This window comes from Bos javanicus, chromosome 18, assembly GCF_032452875.1.
Source record: "Bos javanicus breed banteng chromosome 18, ARS-OSU_banteng_1.0, whole genome shotgun sequence".
In the NCBI taxonomy this organism is placed as follows: domain Eukaryota; kingdom Metazoa; phylum Chordata; class Mammalia; order Artiodactyla; family Bovidae; genus Bos; species Bos javanicus.
Genome location: NC_083885.1, coordinates 25,467,155 through 25,484,182, shown reverse-complemented (window position 1 = coordinate 25,484,182; position 17,028 = coordinate 25,467,155). Strand labels below are relative to the sequence as shown.

Here is a 17,028-nt window from a genome sequence, read left to right as displayed (position 1 = left end):
CTTGAACCTCCCTCCCGCCTCCCATGCCATACCAAGCCCTCTAGGTTGTCACAGAGCACGGGGTTTGTGACTTACACCGGCTATCAGTTTTACATGATAATGGACGTGTTTCCATGCTACTCTCTCAATTCGTCCCACCTTCTCTTCTTCCCACTGCGGCCACAAGCCTGTTCTCTATGCCTGCGTCCCCACTGCTGCCCTGCAAATAGGCTCATCGGTGCCACCTTTCTAGATTCCTTATATATGTGGTTTTTTTACTTTCTGAATTCACTCTGTATAATAGGCTCTCATTTCATCTACCTCATTAGAACTGACTCAAATGTGTTCTTTTTATGGCTGAGTAAATGGCAACCCACTCCAGTATTTTTGCCTAGAGAATTCCATGGACAGAGGAGCCTGGCGGGCTACAGTCCATGGGGTTGCAAAAAGTCGGACATGACTGAGCGACTAATAATATTTTATATATAATATTCCTTTGTACATATGTACCACAACTTCTTATCCATTCATCATACTGTTTTAATTGTTTAAAATTTAGTTCATAAATTTGCAAACAAATCTTATCTATAAAATGAAATTGATTCCACCCTTGGTAGAAGCCAGTTCTGCATCTATGAGCAAATTCACTTCAGCATCGCTGATTGTGACAGTTACGTACATGTATGTGTGTATGTGTACATACTTACACTAGACAAACTTCACCACCATCCGTCTTCAGTACTCTTTTCATCTTGCAAAACTGAGACTCTATACCCATCAAACAATAACTTTCCATTCCCTCCTCTCCCAACCACCATTCTGTTTTCTGTCTTTATTAATTTGACTATTCTAGATAGCTCATATAAGTAGAATCATGTAATATTTGTCCTTTTGTGACTGACCTGTTTCATTTATGATAATGTCTTCAAGGTTTGGTTCTTCCTGGGTGACTCAGTGGTGAAGAATCCGCCTACACTGCAGGAGACATGGGTTCAATCCCTGGGTCAGGAAGAGCCCCTGGAGAAGGAAATGGCAACCCATCCCAGTACTCTTGACTGGGAAATCCCATGGACAGAGGAGCCTGGCGGGCTACAGTCTATGGGGTTGCAAAGAGTTGGTGGACACAAATAAGTGACTAAATAACAACAGACTTCAAAGTGTATTCATAGCATGTGTCAGAATTTCCTTCCTTTTAAAGGCTGAATAATGTTCCATTGTACATCTATACTACATTTTGCTTTTTACATGTATACTACATTTATCCATTCATCTGTAGATAAACACTTGGGTTGCTTCCATGATTTTTAAAGATTTTTTATTGATTGATGCATAGTTGGTTCACAATGGTGTGCCAATCTCTGCTGTACAGCAATGCAACTCAGTTATACATATAAATACTGATACATATCTATATATTCTTTTCCATTATGGTTTATCACAGGATATTGAATATAGTTCCCTGTGCTACACAGCAGGACCTTATTGTTTATCCATTCTAAATGTAGTAGCTCAACAGGTAAGGAATCTGCCTGCTATTCAAGAGACACAAGAGGCTTGGGCTTGATCCCTGGGTTGGGAAAATCTGCTGGAGAAGGAAGTGGCAAACCATTCCAGTATGCTTGCCTGGAAAATTCCATGGACAGAGGAGCCTGGTGGGCTCCAGTCCACGGAGTTGTGAAGAGTTGGACATGACCGAGCACAGCACAGCACAATTACATAATCCTGAATAATCTCATTTTAAAGCCCTTAATCAAACCTGCAGAATCCCTATTGCTAGAAGAGGTAACATTCACTGGTTCCAGGGATTAAGAGGGACCATCTTGGTAGAGTGGGCATTGTTCAGCTTGCCACAACTATGTCATATAAGACTCCATTTATATGACTTTCTGGAAAAAGCAAGGCAACAATGACAGAAAATAGATCAGCGGTTGCCTGGAGCCAGAGTGGAGGTCTTGAAGGACCTTTTTGGAGTAATCAAAATGTTCTATATTTTAATTTTGGTGGCGAGGAACTTCCTTGGTGTTCCAGTGGTTAAGACTCCACCCTTCCATCTGCCTGCCAATGCAGGAGCTTCAAGAGAATGGGTTCAATCCCTGGGTCAGGAAGTTACCCTGGAGAAGGAAACAGCAACTCACTCCAGTATTCCGGCTGGGATAATCCCAGGAAAGAGGAGACTGGTGGGCTATAGTCCATGGAGGTTGCAGAGTTGGACATGACTAAGCACACATGTTTCCAATGCAGGGGATGTGGGTTTAATCATTGGTTGGGGAACTAAGATTCCACATGCTGGTGGAGTGGCCAAAATTTAAGGGAAAACATTTTTGTGTGTTATTATACATATTTATCAAAATGGCACAGAGTGCGAGAAACAAAGTAGAAAAAAATGATACTGATCTTGGGTGGTCTCAGTTGGCAACAGCTTGATCTCAGTTTTCCCCTGAATCAGAGATTGAAGCCAGCGCATGGCAGTGAGGGCACTGAATCCTGGCCACTAGACCACGAGGGCCAGTGGCTGGTGACAAGACCCTGGCTTGTCTGCTTGGTGGGAATGAATTTCGACAAAGGGACAGGAACAAGTGAAATAGTGGAACAAGTGAAATATTTATTAGGAGGGGGAAAAAGTATGTGTGAATAGACACATATGAACTGGCTCAGAGAGAGGGTTCTGGCTTCTTGGCAGTTTAAGTCACTCATATGGGACATATCTGGATTTCCTCTCGTCAATCATCTTACTTCGCCTGGCTCTGAGTCCATCTTTGGGCTTCTCTGGTGGCTCAATGGTAAAGAATCCACTTGCAATGCAAGACATGCAGGTTTGTACCAGGGTCCAGCCCCGGCGGATCCAGGGAATTCGAAGCGGGGACGGCGTTGGTGAAGATCAGGAAACAACTGCTTAATTAAACGTTAATTAAGGATATAAAGAGTGGTGAAATAAGGAGAGCTCAGCGAAGAAATTCAGTGAAGAAAAGAGGCTGAATAAAATTCCAAAGCAGGGAATTTACGTCACCTACGAAGGCCGCAGGCGTCCTCCCGTTCTCCCGAAGGAGAGGAGACACTAAGGCCTCCCTGGTCAGATCTTAGAAGCCCAGGCAAAATTAGTAGGCTTGACGAGCTTCCCCGCCTCAGAGGAAAAATTCAGCCAGAAGGTGAGAGAAAGAAGGACATGGAGAGATCAAGTTTCGGTGAACAAGGCCCACACTTTATTTTCCAAAGTAGTTTTTATACTTTAAGTTATGCATAGAGGATAATGGGGGAAGGGGTAGAGTCATGCAGTAAGCCAGGCTTTCTTCCTGCAAACTTATCATATGCAAAAGTTTAGGTGATTTGCATCATCTTCTGGCCCGGAGGCCTGTTAACATTTTAAGACCCTTTCTTCAGAAAACTTACTTTTCTCTAAAGGTGATTAGACAGGCGCCACCCTCCAAAAGCATTAAAGTTGCATTCCTATAGGGCAAAGGTGTGGTGGGCTGTAACGAGAAAAAGAATTAACTCAAGGGTCCAAGGTTACAAACATTAAAGCTACTACTTACACCAATTATATTAATCAATGCACTGCCAGGGACACAGCAGGTAAGGGATGTGGAGACTTAGCAGCAAACATTGGCCCAACAAGTGAAAAACCCTTCACCAATACAGTTTCTAATCAATCTTTTAACTGCTCAAAGGAATCTGTATTTAGACAGTTTAGAACATCTCATGTCTCTCACAGTTCTCACAGTTGGGAGGCTCTGAGCAATCACATGTGGCCAGAAAAACCTATTCAGAGGCAGGCTAGAGGACTTCCAAAGGAGTTTGTAGGTTGAAACACTATCACACCCAGGAACTTTATTAACTGGAGCTGTAAGTTAACTCTTTTTTTCAGAGAGAGGTAGTGGGGCACAGCCCCCCGTAAAGTCAGAGGTGTAGGTGAGAGCACAAAGCAGAAAGTAGGCAGACTCTGGTTTTGGGGGTAGATGCTGGAGAATTTCCAGGGGGACTCCTGAGGCTCGATCCCGCCTTTGCAAATGCCGAGCCTCCTTCCTCATGACCTTTGCCATGGGCGGAGTTCCTCACACTGGCTCCCAGCAGTGATGGAATTCCAGTTGAGCCGTTCCAGATCCTGAAAGATGATGCTGTGAAAGCGCTGCACTCAATATGCAATATGCCGGGAGATGGCTCCCAGCAGGTTTGGATCCTTGGGTCGAGAAGAGCCCCTGGAGGAGGAAATGGCAACCCACTCCAGTATTCTTGCCTGGAAAATCCCTTGGACAGAGGAGCCTGGAGGGCTGCAGTCCATGGGGTTACAAAGAGTCGGACATGACTTAGCGACTAAACAGCAGCAGCAACAGAGTCTGTATTTGGTATAACTTAGCGTCCTCCCCTGTTTGGGGTACACATGTTTTAGCCAAGACGGAATCCAGCACAGGAGCCTCTGGGAAGGTCGACACCACCTATTATGGGGTGGCATCACCAAGGAGCCTTTCTGCAAATGTGTAGTCGGGAAGGTCTTCTTGACCTCATGAATGAGAAATATGTGGTCTCTATCTTTCATCCAAGCAGGATTCAGCTCTTCCTTGTTCCTACCATTATATTTATTTGGGAGTATCTTTCCACAGGGGACAGACTAAGCTGCTCAGCCTGGGGCCTCAATAGCAACACAGAAAAGTAAGCATGGGGAGGGGGGGATCCAAAATGTAAAAGGACCTCCTAAAAAAAAAAAAAAAAATCCACAAACCGGGCTACAATGTTGGAGGGAGCACAGAACTCCCCAAGACTGCTGTCACTTCTGCAAGGTTCAGGGGGTGCTCCAAACCACCCTCAGGTGATTCAATAGTTCATTAGCCACAAGGCCTCCCAGAATGTACTGCAAGCTCTCATACTCATTGTTACAGTTTGTTACAGCTAAAGTACACAGATTACAATCAGAGATGGGGTGATGGAGATGTTCTGGAACTAGTGGTGATGATAGTTCATGACAGTGAATACACTAAAATCACTGAATCGTGTACATTGTAAAAGGGTGACTTTTGACTTCCCAAAGTGGAACATCCATTGTCCTCTCCCCGGGGAGTCATGCACTCCAGGCATTCCTTACCCAGCAGTGATGTGTGACAGTCCATATGGAGTACTGTCAACCAGGTAATCTAACCTACCGCCTGGGGACCACAGCCTTTTTGGGGATTTCATCACCTGGCTATGGGTTAACGGCTCACATCACCGAGCTTAGTTTCCAACTCTTCCAGGTGGAGCTGCTTGAACTGACAGCCTGTGCCTCCACCCCAAACCACACTGTTAGACTATCTGGTGTGACCAGACCCTACCCTACAGAGGCATGAAATTTCAAGGGAGATTACTTCTCAGAAACAGAGGAAAAATGGCCAGACCACTCTTTGGCCTAATTTTCAATTCTTTACTACACAGAAGGCAAATGACTCAGACCTTAAATTCACAGGAAAGGAAATATGAATGGCCAATACTTGTCACCACCAGCTAAATATTAGGAAATACACTTGGAAACAAAGAGACTTCTTCTTTAAAAAAAAGCTCACCACACATAGTCATTTGGCCTCCCAGGTAGCTCAGCAGTGAAGAACCCACCTGCAATGCAGGAGACACAGGTTCAATCCCTGGGTCAGGAAGATCTCCTGGAGAAGGAAAGGCAACCCACTCCAGTATTCTTGCCTGGGAAATTCCATTGACTGAGGAGCCTGGCAGGCTGCAGTCCATGGGGTCCCAAAAGAGTCAGATATGACTTAGCAATTAAACGACAATAGCCATGGGACTCAGGTGGTAAAGATTCCGCTGTCAATGAGGGAGACCTGGGTTCAACTGCTGGGTTGGGTAGATCCCCTGGAGAATGGAATACCTACTACAGTATTCTGGCCTGGAGAATTCAGTCCATGGGGTGGGGTTGCAAAGAGTTGGACATGACTGAGCGACCTCTACTTTTCAGCCACCTGCCTACTCAGTCGAATCTGACTCTTTGCAACCCCATGAACTATAGGCTCCTCTGGCCATGGGATTTCCCAAGCAAGAACACTGGAGTGGGGTGCCATTTCCGTCTCCAGGGGATCTTCCCAACCCAGGATCGAACCTGGGTCTCTTGCATCTCCTGCATTGGCAGGCAGATTCTTTACCATTGAGCCATCAGGGCAGCCCATTTTCAAGCATGGGACAGGCAAATAGTTAAGTTCACCTACTCTTAATGTGGGCATTAACTAATAGGGACTTTTGGAGCAATTTGGCAGTATCTATTTTAAAAACCGCAAATACCCTCAATCCAGTGGTTCTGTTTTGAAGACTGGATTCATTTGTGTGCAAAAATGTAAATAAGAGGCTTATATAATATTGAAACTACATAACTCAGATGGGATTCAAACCCAGCCAGATCAGGGACTTCCCTGGTGGCCCAGTGGTTGAGAATTCACCCGCCAATGCAGGGGACAACGGTTTGATCCCTGGCCTAGGAAGATGCCACATGTTGAAGGCCAACTAAGCCCACGCACCACAACTACTGAAGCCTGAATGTCTAGAGCCTCTGTTCTGCAACAAGAAAGGCCACTGCGATGAGAAGCCCACATGCCGCAACTAGAGAGTAGCTTCTGCTCTCTGCAGCTACAGAAAGTCCACAGAGCAACAAAGACCCAGAGCAGCCAAAAATAAATGAAAAGTTTTTTAAAAGAAAGAAAACTTCTCAGATTGGAACTTGAACACATAAGCCAGGACTCAGAACTGTTTTTTAATTGGGATCATAAACCTGGTTTCAGGACTGGGTTCTTTATGTCGCAGCACAGAAGGAATTCAGCAAGAAGCAGTGATAGGTAAGAAGCAGATTTATTTACAAATATACACATTTCATAAACCAAATGTGGTGTCTTGAAAGGGGATAGCAGCCCCAAAATATGAGGTGATTAGTTTTATGGGCTGGGTAATTTCACAGGCCAATAAGTGGGAGGATTATTCCAACTATTTTGGAGAAGAGGGTGGGGATTTCCAGGATTTGAGCCACTGCCTTCCAACAACACCCTCTTCCAACAGCACAAAAGAATACTCTACACATTGACATCACCAGATGGTCAACACCGAAATCAGATTAATTATATTCTTTGCAGCCAAAGATGGAGAAGCTCTATACAGTCAGCAAAAACAAGACTGGGAGCTGACTGTGGCTCAGATCATGAACTCCTTATTGCCAAATTCAGACTTAAATTGAAGAAAGTAGGGAAAACCTCTAGACCATTCAGGTATGACCTAAATCAAATTTCTTACGATTATACAGTGGAAGTGAGAAATAGATTTAAGGGACTAGGTCTGATAGACAGAGTGACTGATGAACTATGGACCGAGGTTCATGACATTGTATAAGCAACAGGAATCAAGACCATCCCCAAGAAAAGAAATACAAAAAGGCAAAATGGTTGTCTGAGGAGGCATTACAAATAGCTGTGAAAAGAAGAGAAGCAAAAAGCAAAGGAGAAAAGGAAAGATATACCCATTTGAATGCAGAGTTCCAAAGAATAGCAAGGACAAATAAGAAAGCCTTCCTCAGTGATCAGTGCAAAGAAATAGAGGAAAACAATAGAATGAGAAAGACTAGAGATCTCTTCAAGAAAATTAGAGATACCAACGGGAGAATTTCATGCAAAGATGGGCTCGATAAAGGACAGAAATGGTATGGACCTAACAGAAGCAGAAGATATTAAGAAAAGGTGGCAGAAATACACAGAAGAACTGTACAAAAAAGATCTTCACGACCCAGATAATCACGATGGTGTGATCACTCACCTAGAGCCAGACATCCTGGAATGTGAAGTCAAGTGGGCCTTAGGAAGCATCACTACAAACAAAGCTAGTAGAGGTGATAGAATTCCAGTTGAGCTATTTCAAATCCTAAAAGATGATGCTGTGAAAGTGCTGCACTCAATATGCCAGCAAATTTGGAAAACTCAGCAGAGGCCATAGGAATGGAAAAGGTCAGTTTTCATTCCAATCCCTAAGAAAGGCAGTGCCAAAGAATGCTTAAACTACCACACAATTGCACTCATCTCACATGCTAGTAAAGTAATGCTCAAAATTCTCCAAGCCAGGCTTCAGCAATACGTGAACCATGAACTTCCAGATGTTCAAGCTGGTTTTAGAAAAGGCAGAGGAACCAGAGATCAAATTGCCAACATCTGCTGGATCATTGAAAAAGCAAGAAATTCCAGAAAAACATCTATTTCTGCTTTATTGACTACACGAAAGCCTTTGACTGTGTGGATCACAATAAACTGTGGAAAATTCTTCAAGAGATGGGACTACCAGACCACCTTACCTGCCTCCTGAGAAATCTGTATGCAGGTCAAGAAACAACAGTTAAAACTGGACAAGGGACAGAGGACTGGTTCCAAATTGGGAAAGGAGTACATCAAGGCTGTGTATTGTCACCCTGCTCATTTAACTTCTATGCAGAGTACATCACGCTAAATTCCGGCTGGATGAAGCACAAGCTGGAATCAAGATTGCTGGGAGAAATATCAAGAACCTCAGATATGCAGATGATACCACCCTTACAGCAGAAAGTGAAGAACTAAAGAGCCTGTTGACGAAAGTGAAAGAGGAGAGCGAAAAAGATGGCTTAAAGCTCAACATTCAGAAAACAAAGATCATGGCATCTGGTCCCATCACTTCATGGCAAATAGGTGGGGAAACAATGAAAACAGTGTCAGACTTTATTTTGTGGGCTCCAAAATCACTGCAGATGGTGACTGAGGCCATGAAATTAAAAGACATTTACTCCTTGGAAGAAAAGTTATGACCAACCTAGGCAGCATAGTAAAAAGCAGAGATTACTTTGCCCACAAAGGTCCATCTAGTTAAGGCTATGGTTTTTTCCAGTAGTCATATATGGATGTGAGAGTTGGACTATAAAGAAAGCTGAGTGCCGAAGAATTGATGCTTTTAAACTGTGGTGTTGGGGAAGACTCTTGAGAGTCCCTTGGACTTCAAGGAGATCCAACCAGTCAATCTAAAGGAAATCAGTCCTGAATATTCATTGGAAGGACCTGATACTGAAGCTGAAACTCCAATACTTTGGCCACCTGATGCAAAGAGCTGACTCATTGGAAAAGACCCTGATGCTGGGAAAGATTGAAAGTGGGAGGAGAAGGGGATGACAGAGGATGAGATGGTTGGATGGCATCACCAACTCAATGGACATGAGTTTGAGTAAACTTCGGGAGTTGGTGATGAACAGGGAGGCCCGGCATGCTGCAGTCCATGGGGTCGCAAAGGGTCAGACACGATTGAACTGAACTCAGGCTTCCCAGCAGTGAAGAATCCTCCTGCAACGCAAGAGAGGAGGTTTGGTTCTATCCCTGGGTTGGGAAGACCCCCTGGAGGAGGAAATGGCAACCCACTCCAGTATTCCTACCTGGGAAATCCCATGGACAGAAGAGCCTGGCAGGTTATAGTCCATGGGGTTGGAAAGAGTCAGACACATATATGCACATGCTTAGCCTCAGAACTGTCCTGGAGCTTGTGGGTATGTCATTTAGCATATGCTATTGCATTACACGGAGAAGGCAATGGCAACCCACTCCTTGCTTGGAAAATCCCATGGACAGGGGAGCCTGTTGGGCTGCAGTCCATGGGGTCGCTGGGAGTCGGACACGACTGAGCAACTTCACTTTCACTTTTCACTTTCATGCATTGGAGAAGGAAATGGCAACCCACTCCAGTGTTCTTGCCTGGAGAATCCCAGGGATAGGGGAGCCTGGTGGGCTGCTGTCTATGGAGTTGGACACTACTGAAGCGACTTAGCAGCAGCAGCACAGTGGTTAAGACTCTGTGCATCCACTTCATGGGGTACGGGTTCAATCCCTGCTCTGGGAACTAAGATCCCGAATGCCACAAGGCACAGCCCAAACACTCTCTTAGCAAGGATTTAGGACCTAGGTGACCTGGTTCCAGGCTTCCCAGGTGGTAAAGAATTCACCTGCCAAGCAGAAGTCGCAAGAGACACAGATTTGATCCCTGGGTTGGAAGATCCCCTGGAAAAGGAAATGGTAACCCATTCAAGTATTCTTACCTGGGAAATCCCATGGACAGAGGAGTCTGGTGGGGTCAGGGGGTCTCAAAGAATTGAACACAATTGGGCACCACCACTGACCTGGCTTTTGGCTGCCTCTTGAACTTCACCTCTCCCCAATCCCTTCATTTTATAAATTTATGTCCCCCCTCAAAGATGCCAAAGTCTTTCCTGCCTCAGGACCTTTGCACCTATGGTAGTTTTCTGAGCCTAGAATGCTCTTTTTCTGTCTGATTCTTATGCATTCTTCAAGTCTCTGCCTAAGTGCTTACACTTTCCCTGACCCAGTTATTTAAATGACACCCCCAAATCTCTATTATTCTTTCCCAGGGCATCTTGATTTCTCTTATAGTATTATCATCAAATTATCTATATATCTGTGGATTTGTATATCTCGAGACTGTCTCTCCCATCACATTCCCTGAGGGTAGAGTCTCTGCTTGGATGGCCCACAGCACTGTTCTCAGTGCCTGCTGTTGTTCAGTGGCTCGGTCCTGTCCAACTCTTTGCGACTCCATGGACTGCAGCATGCCAGACTTCCTTGTCCTTCACCATCTCCCGGAGCTTGCTCAAACTCACGTCCGTTGAGTCAGTGATGCCATCCAACCATCTCACCCCCTGTTGTCCCCTTCTTCTGCCTTCAATCTTTGCCAGCATCCAGGTCTTTTCTAATGAGTCAGTTCTTCACATCAGGTGGCCAAATATCGGAGCTTCAGCTTCAGCATCAGTCCTTCCACTGAATATTCAGGATTGATTTCCTTTAGGATTGACTGGTTTGGTCTCCTTGCAGTCCAAGGGACTCTCAAGAGTCTTCTCCAACACAATTCAGAAGCATCAATTCTTGGGCGCTCAGCCTTCTTTATGGTCCAACTCACATCCATACATGACTACTGGAAAAACCATCCCATTGACTAGATGGACCTTTGTTGGCAAAGTAATGTCTCTGCCTGGTGTACACCGAACATGTGCTCAGTGCTGGAATCCCCACAGCCTCTGCAATTATGCTCCATCCCCACCCCATGGACAACAGGCCCTGCACACAGTAGGGGCTTGATCAGAGTAGGGAGACTTTGTAGAATTACGGAAAACTTCCCTGGTGGCTAGTGGTAAAGAATCTGCCTGCCAATGTAAAAGACACAGGAGACGTGAGTGCTGTCGCTGGGTTGGGGAGATCCCATGGAGTAGGAAATGGCAACCCACTCCAGTATTCTTGCCTGGGAAATTCCATGGACAGAAGAGTCTGGGGGTTACAGTCCATGGGGCCACAAAGAGTCGGACACGACTAAGCACGCACAAGACTAGACGGGTGCTCTAGATGATGTGTGGAGGTGGCCTTTCGGACAGGAGGAGGGGAACTCACCCTGGGAACAGAGAGACCCTCTCCTCCACAACCTCAGCTGGCTCCCTGTCCCCCTGTCCCAAGAACCCAGGGCTTCCTTGGCAAAAGTGGGGTCTCTGGGTGGGCGTCACATTCCAGTCTGGGGACAGGTTCCTTCCCACTTTTTCTGACCGGAGGCGAGTGAAATTGGTTTGGAAGAAAAGGTCGAAGAAAAAAAACACAACAGTACAGTGATTGAGTCTTGCTTGTTGCCATTTGAAAGGAATGAAAGTGGGATTAAGCAAAAACACAGAATCCAAACCAAAACCAAAACAAAAATACTCTACTGTTTTAGAATCTGCCTCGGAAACAATTGTCTTACTGTTTTCTGTGTCATCCTAAAATCAAGGGTTTGCTCCACAGCTTTGTTCTGCACTTGGCCTCGAGCAGTCTGCAGAGAGGCTGGGCTCTGGGTAACGATTTTGCTGTTACCAAGAAGCATTTCTCATTCCCTGAGTATCTACTGTCTGCATGGGGTGGAAAAGAGGGTGTCAGGTGCTTTGGGAAGGGGATTGGGGGGGGGGGTTGAATATCCAGTTGAGTAAATATCAAGTGTCACCTTCTTTGAGAGATTATCTTTGATTTCTTTTTGTTTTTTAAAATATTGCTTATTCATTTGGGTGCACCAGGTCTTCGCTGCAGCAGGTGGGATATTCTATTTTCCTTGTGGCCTGTGGAATCTGTAGTTGCGGGATCTAGTTCCTTGACCAGAAATCAAACTCATGCCCCCTGCACTGGGAGCATGGAGTCTGAGCCACTGGACCACCAGGGAAATCTCCGAGAGGTCATCTGTGACTACTCTGTCTAAAATTTACCTCGTGGTCATCTCTGTCACACTCCTGTTTTACTTATGTATTTCTTTATGGGCCACACCACGTGATATCTGATTTCCCTGACCAGGGATAGAACCCATCCCATCTGTGAGAGCCCTGAGTCCTAACCACTGGACCGCCAACGAATTCCTGGTTGTTGTTGTTTTTAGTTATAGCACTTGTCACTATCTGAAGTTATTTTTTCTCTCCAGTTTATACTTGTCACCTCCAGTAGGAAGTGGGATCATAGAAGCCCTCGTGTGTTTTTTTGCTTGTGTATTCACATGGCCTGGGATAGGGTCTGACAATATAGTAAGGTCTCAACAATCTCTGGTGATGAATAAACGAAACAATTGTCTGTGCTGGTCTCTATAGCCTGAGGGGTGTGTGTGTGTGTGTGTGTGTGTGTGTGTGTGTGTGTTTGCTCGCGCGCAAGTGAGTTTCAGGGCGCAAGTGGAGCAAAGAAACTGTAACTTCAACATCATCTCCCGCTTTCTGACAACCTCCCCGCCCCACACCTAATGGCAAAAAACTTTCCGTGCAATATTTCATTCATTCTGCCGGAGGCTCTGTGAAGTGAGATTCATTCCTCTCCCTGTATTACAGACGAGGATACTGAGGCTCAGCGATCTTCTAAGTTACCGCTCCATCAGTTCAGAAGAGAAGACCACATCAATTGAGTCATAAAAGCATCTCCTTCCACGCACTCCCACATTTCATCCAGACCCTCCCCTCATGGATGCTCGGTCATCTGGGACCCTTTGGGAGTCTCGACACAGCGATGACGATCCTGCTTTACGGGGAGACTTCAGAGAAGTGCAGGAGCTCGCCCAAGAGCACACAGCGCTAGAGAGACATCCAGGAGGGATGTGGGTAGCTTTGCAAGCCTCCGCCAGTTTATCCTGAGGCTCGGAAGCCAACGGCGAGGAGGGCGCGGAGCGATCAAAGCCGCCCCGAATGTGGGGGAAATTGCCAGCAGCCGGCTTTCCGGGGAGAGACAGGTGCGGATGTCCAGGCTGGTTCTGGTGGAGCCATCTCATTGACCGCGGCCTCACTTTCCGCGTCTGTAAAGAATTGGCGACTTCGTGTGCGGGTCGGAGCTGGACTGGCCGGCGGTGAGCGAAGGGTTAACGGGGCGGGTCTCGTGACGAGGGCCGGGCCGGGATTCCTGTAGCACCTGGCGGCTCGCGGCTCCCCGCCCAGACGCCGCGCGTAGCTCGGGGAGCCGCAGCGCCAGCGGGAGCCCCCCGGGGAGGAGCCGCGCAGAAGCCGGCACCTGCCGCGGGAGGGGCGGCGACGACGGCCGGAGCAACCTCGGGAGGCGAGCGGAGGCGCCATGGCAGAGTTCCCGTCCAAAGTGAACACGAGGACCAGCAGCCCGGCGCAGGGAGGCGGCGCCGTGGTGTCGACGCTGAGCCCGGACTTGGGGTTCGTGCGCTCCAGCCTCGGTGCGCTCATGCTCCTGCAGTTGGTGAGCGCGCTCGCGGGGCCTGGGCCCCGGGACCGGGTTAGGGTGGTAGTGTAGGGGGGTTCCGGCCGGGCCTGGAGGGGTCAGGGACTCCGGAGCTGCCTTTTTTCTTTGCTCCCCGCACACCCCCAACCTAGGCTCACACACGCCCCAGTGCGCCTTGCCTTCCTCGGGGGGCGCTTGTAGGACGGACGCTCCCAGGATCTCCTTGGTACCCTCTCACCGCGAGACGCCCTAGTTGCCGTCTCTTAGAGCACACGCAAGATGTACCAGTGTCAGAGTGCCCATCACCAGCGCCCCATCATTCCGTCCCCGCTGGTCACCAAGAGGTCATCCACAGAAGCGCTCACAAACGCCACAATCACTGCGCGCGACTGTTTCTCCCGGACTCTGGCTCTCCCTTTGCCAGGACTATGCCCTTAGCCCTCCAGCACCGCCAGCCTGAGGCAAAGTCCGATCTCAGCTGATCCTCTGCCGAGCTCCGAGATGCTCCCGGTGGCTGCACCCCAGAACACTTCGTCTAATCGAGCGGGCACATCCGGGGCCAACACAGACCCTTCAGCGGGCCCTACGGGCCCATGTGAGGAAGTCCGACCCATCTAGCTTTCACTGAGTAACCTGCCGCTTTCCGGCCGGTTTGGCCCCTGAGGGCCAAGATACCACGCCCAGCGTTGGGGGAGGGTTTGGTGGGAAGGCAGAGGCAGGAATCCTGTATCCAATACCCTCTGTAGACCCCTGCCGAGGCGGATCGATGGGCACACCCCTTTCGGCTGCAGTTTCAGGCTTGGAGGTGTTAGCTTCCCGCCCACCCCCGCCCCGCCCCGCAGTACCCTCTGGTGCCAGTCTGGGAGCTGGGTGGCTGCCCTGTGGGAGGGGCTTGTTGCGTTTTCAGGGGACTAGCGGGAAGATCGGAGAAGGCAATGGCACCCCACTCCAGTACTCTTGCCTGGAAAATCCCATGGACGGAAGAGCCTGGTAGGCTGCAGTCCATGGGGTCGCTAGGGTCGGACACGACTGAGCGACTTCCCTTTCACTTTTCTCTTCCTGCATTGGAGAAGGAAATGGCAACCCACTCCAGTGTTCTTGCCTGGAGAATCCCAAGGACGGGGGAGCCTGGTGGGCTTCTGTCTATGGGGTCGCACAGAGTCGGACACGACTGTAGTGACTTAGCAGCAGCAGCAGCAGCAGCGAGAAGATGGAGGCGGGTCAAGATCCATCTTCCCTTAGGGCACCTTCTGCTGTCCCACTGCTCGGTCCTAGCAAGAATGCCAGGGGTCAGCACAGAAGGCAGGGGCCCAGATCAAGCTTCCCTCTTTACCCAGGTGATCACACTTCCTCCTGGACCAGTGCTATCTCTTTCAGTTCAGTTCAGTCACTCTGTCGTGTCCAACTCTTTGTGACCCCATGGACTGAAGCACCCAGGCTTCCCTGTCCATCATCAACTCCCTGAGCCAGCTCAAACTCACGTCTATCTAGTCGGATGGTTGGATGTCATCCAACCATCTCATCCTCTGTCATCCCCTTCTCCTCCTTCCTTCAATCTCTCCCAGCATCAGGGTCTTTTCAAATGAGTCAGTCGTTCGCATCAGGTGGCCAAAGTATTGGAGTTTCAGCTTCAGCATCAGTCTTTCCAATAAATATTCAGGACTGATTTCCTTTAGGATTGACTGGTTTGATCTCCTTGCAGTCCAAGGAACTCTCAAGAGACTTCTCCAACACCACAATTCAAAAGCATCAATTCTTGGGCGCTCAGATTTCTTTATGGTCCAACTCTCACATCCATACGTGACTACAGGAAAAACCATACTGTTGACTAGATGGACCTTTGTCAGCAAAATAATGTCTCTGCTTTTTAATAAGCTGTCTAGGTTGGTCATTGCTTTTCTTCTAAGGAGCAAGAGTCTTTTAGTTGCATGGCTGCAGTCACCATCTGCAGTGATTTTGGAGCCCCCAAAAATAAAGTCTGTCATTGTTTCCACTGTTTCCCCATCTATTTGCCATGAAGTGATGGGACCAGATGCCATGATCTTTGTTTTATAAAATGTTGAGTTTTTTTTTCTTTAATGTGAATGTTTTAAGCCAAATTTTTCACTCTCCTCTTTCACTTTCATCAAGAGGCTCTTTAGTTCTTCTTCGCTTTCTGCCATAAGGGTGGTGTCATCTGCATATCTGAGGTTCCTGATATTTCTCCCAGCAATCTTGATTCCAGCTTGTGCTTCATTCAGCTGGCATTTAGCATGATGTACTCTGCATAGACGTTAAATGAGCAGGATGACAGTATACGGCCTTGATGTACTCCTTTCCCAATTTGGAACCAATCTGCTGTCCCATGTCCGGTTCTAACTGTTGCTTCTTGACCGAGATACGGATTTCTCAAGAGGCAGGCTAGGTGGTCTGGTATTCCCATCTCTTGAAGAATTTTCCAGTTTGTTGTGATCCACGCAAAGGCTTTGGCATTGTCAGTAAAGCAGAAGTAGATGTTTTTCTGGAATTCTTTTGCGTTTTCTATGATCCAGAGGATGTTGGCAATTTGATCTCTGCCTTTTCTAAATCCAGCTTGAATATCTGGAAGTTCTTGGTTCACATACTGTTGAAACCTCGCTTGGAGAATTTTCAGCATTACTGTGCAAGTGTGTGAGATGAGTGCGATTGATCTGTAGTTTGAACATTCTTTGGCATTGCCTTTCTTTGGGATTGGAGTGCAAACTGACCTTTTCCAGTACTATGGCCACTGCTGAGTTTTCCAAATTTGCTGGCATATTGAGTACAGCACTTTAACATCATCTTTTAGGATTTGAAATCGCTCAGCTGGAATTCTGTTACCTCCACTAGTCTTTTTTGTAGTGATGCTTCCTAAGTCCCACTTAACTTTGGACTCCAGGATGTTTGGCTCTAGGTGAGTGATCACACCAACATGGTTATCTGGGTCATGAAGATCTTTTTTGTATAGTTCTTCTGTGTATTCTTGCCACCTCTTCTTAATATCTTCTGCTTCTGTTAGGTCCATACCATTTCTGTCTTTTATTGTGCCCATCTTTGCATGAAAATTTCCCTTGGTAGCTCTAATTTTCTTGTTGAGATCTCTAGTCTTTCCCATTCTATTGTCTTCCTCTATTTCTTTTCATTGATCACTGAGGAAGGCTTTCTTATCTGTCCTTGGTATTCTTTGGAACTCTGCATTCAGATGGGTATAGCTTTCCTTTTCTCCTTTGCCTTTAGCTTCTCTTCTTTTCTCAGCTATTTGGAAGCCCTCGTCAGACAACCATTTTGCCTTTTTGCATTTCTTTTTCTTGGAGTTGGTCTTGATCACTGCCTCCTGTACAATGTCACGAACCTCCATCCA

At 47.1% G+C, this 17,028-nt stretch overlaps 1 protein-coding gene across 1 annotated transcript in view; it reads left to right on the top strand.

Annotated features, from left to right (window-relative positions):
* Positions 1-11,601: 11,601 nt before the first annotated feature.
* PLLP (plasmolipin) overlaps positions 11,602-17,028 on the top strand; it is a 31,857-nt gene continuing 26,430 nt past the window's right edge. The window contains exon 1 of the mRNA XM_061387294.1: positions 11,602-13,688. Within this exon, the coding sequence (XP_061243278.1) occupies positions 13,554-13,688 (135 nt within the window). The 5' untranslated portion in view covers positions 11,602-13,553. The remainder of the gene's footprint in view (positions 13,689-17,028) is intronic.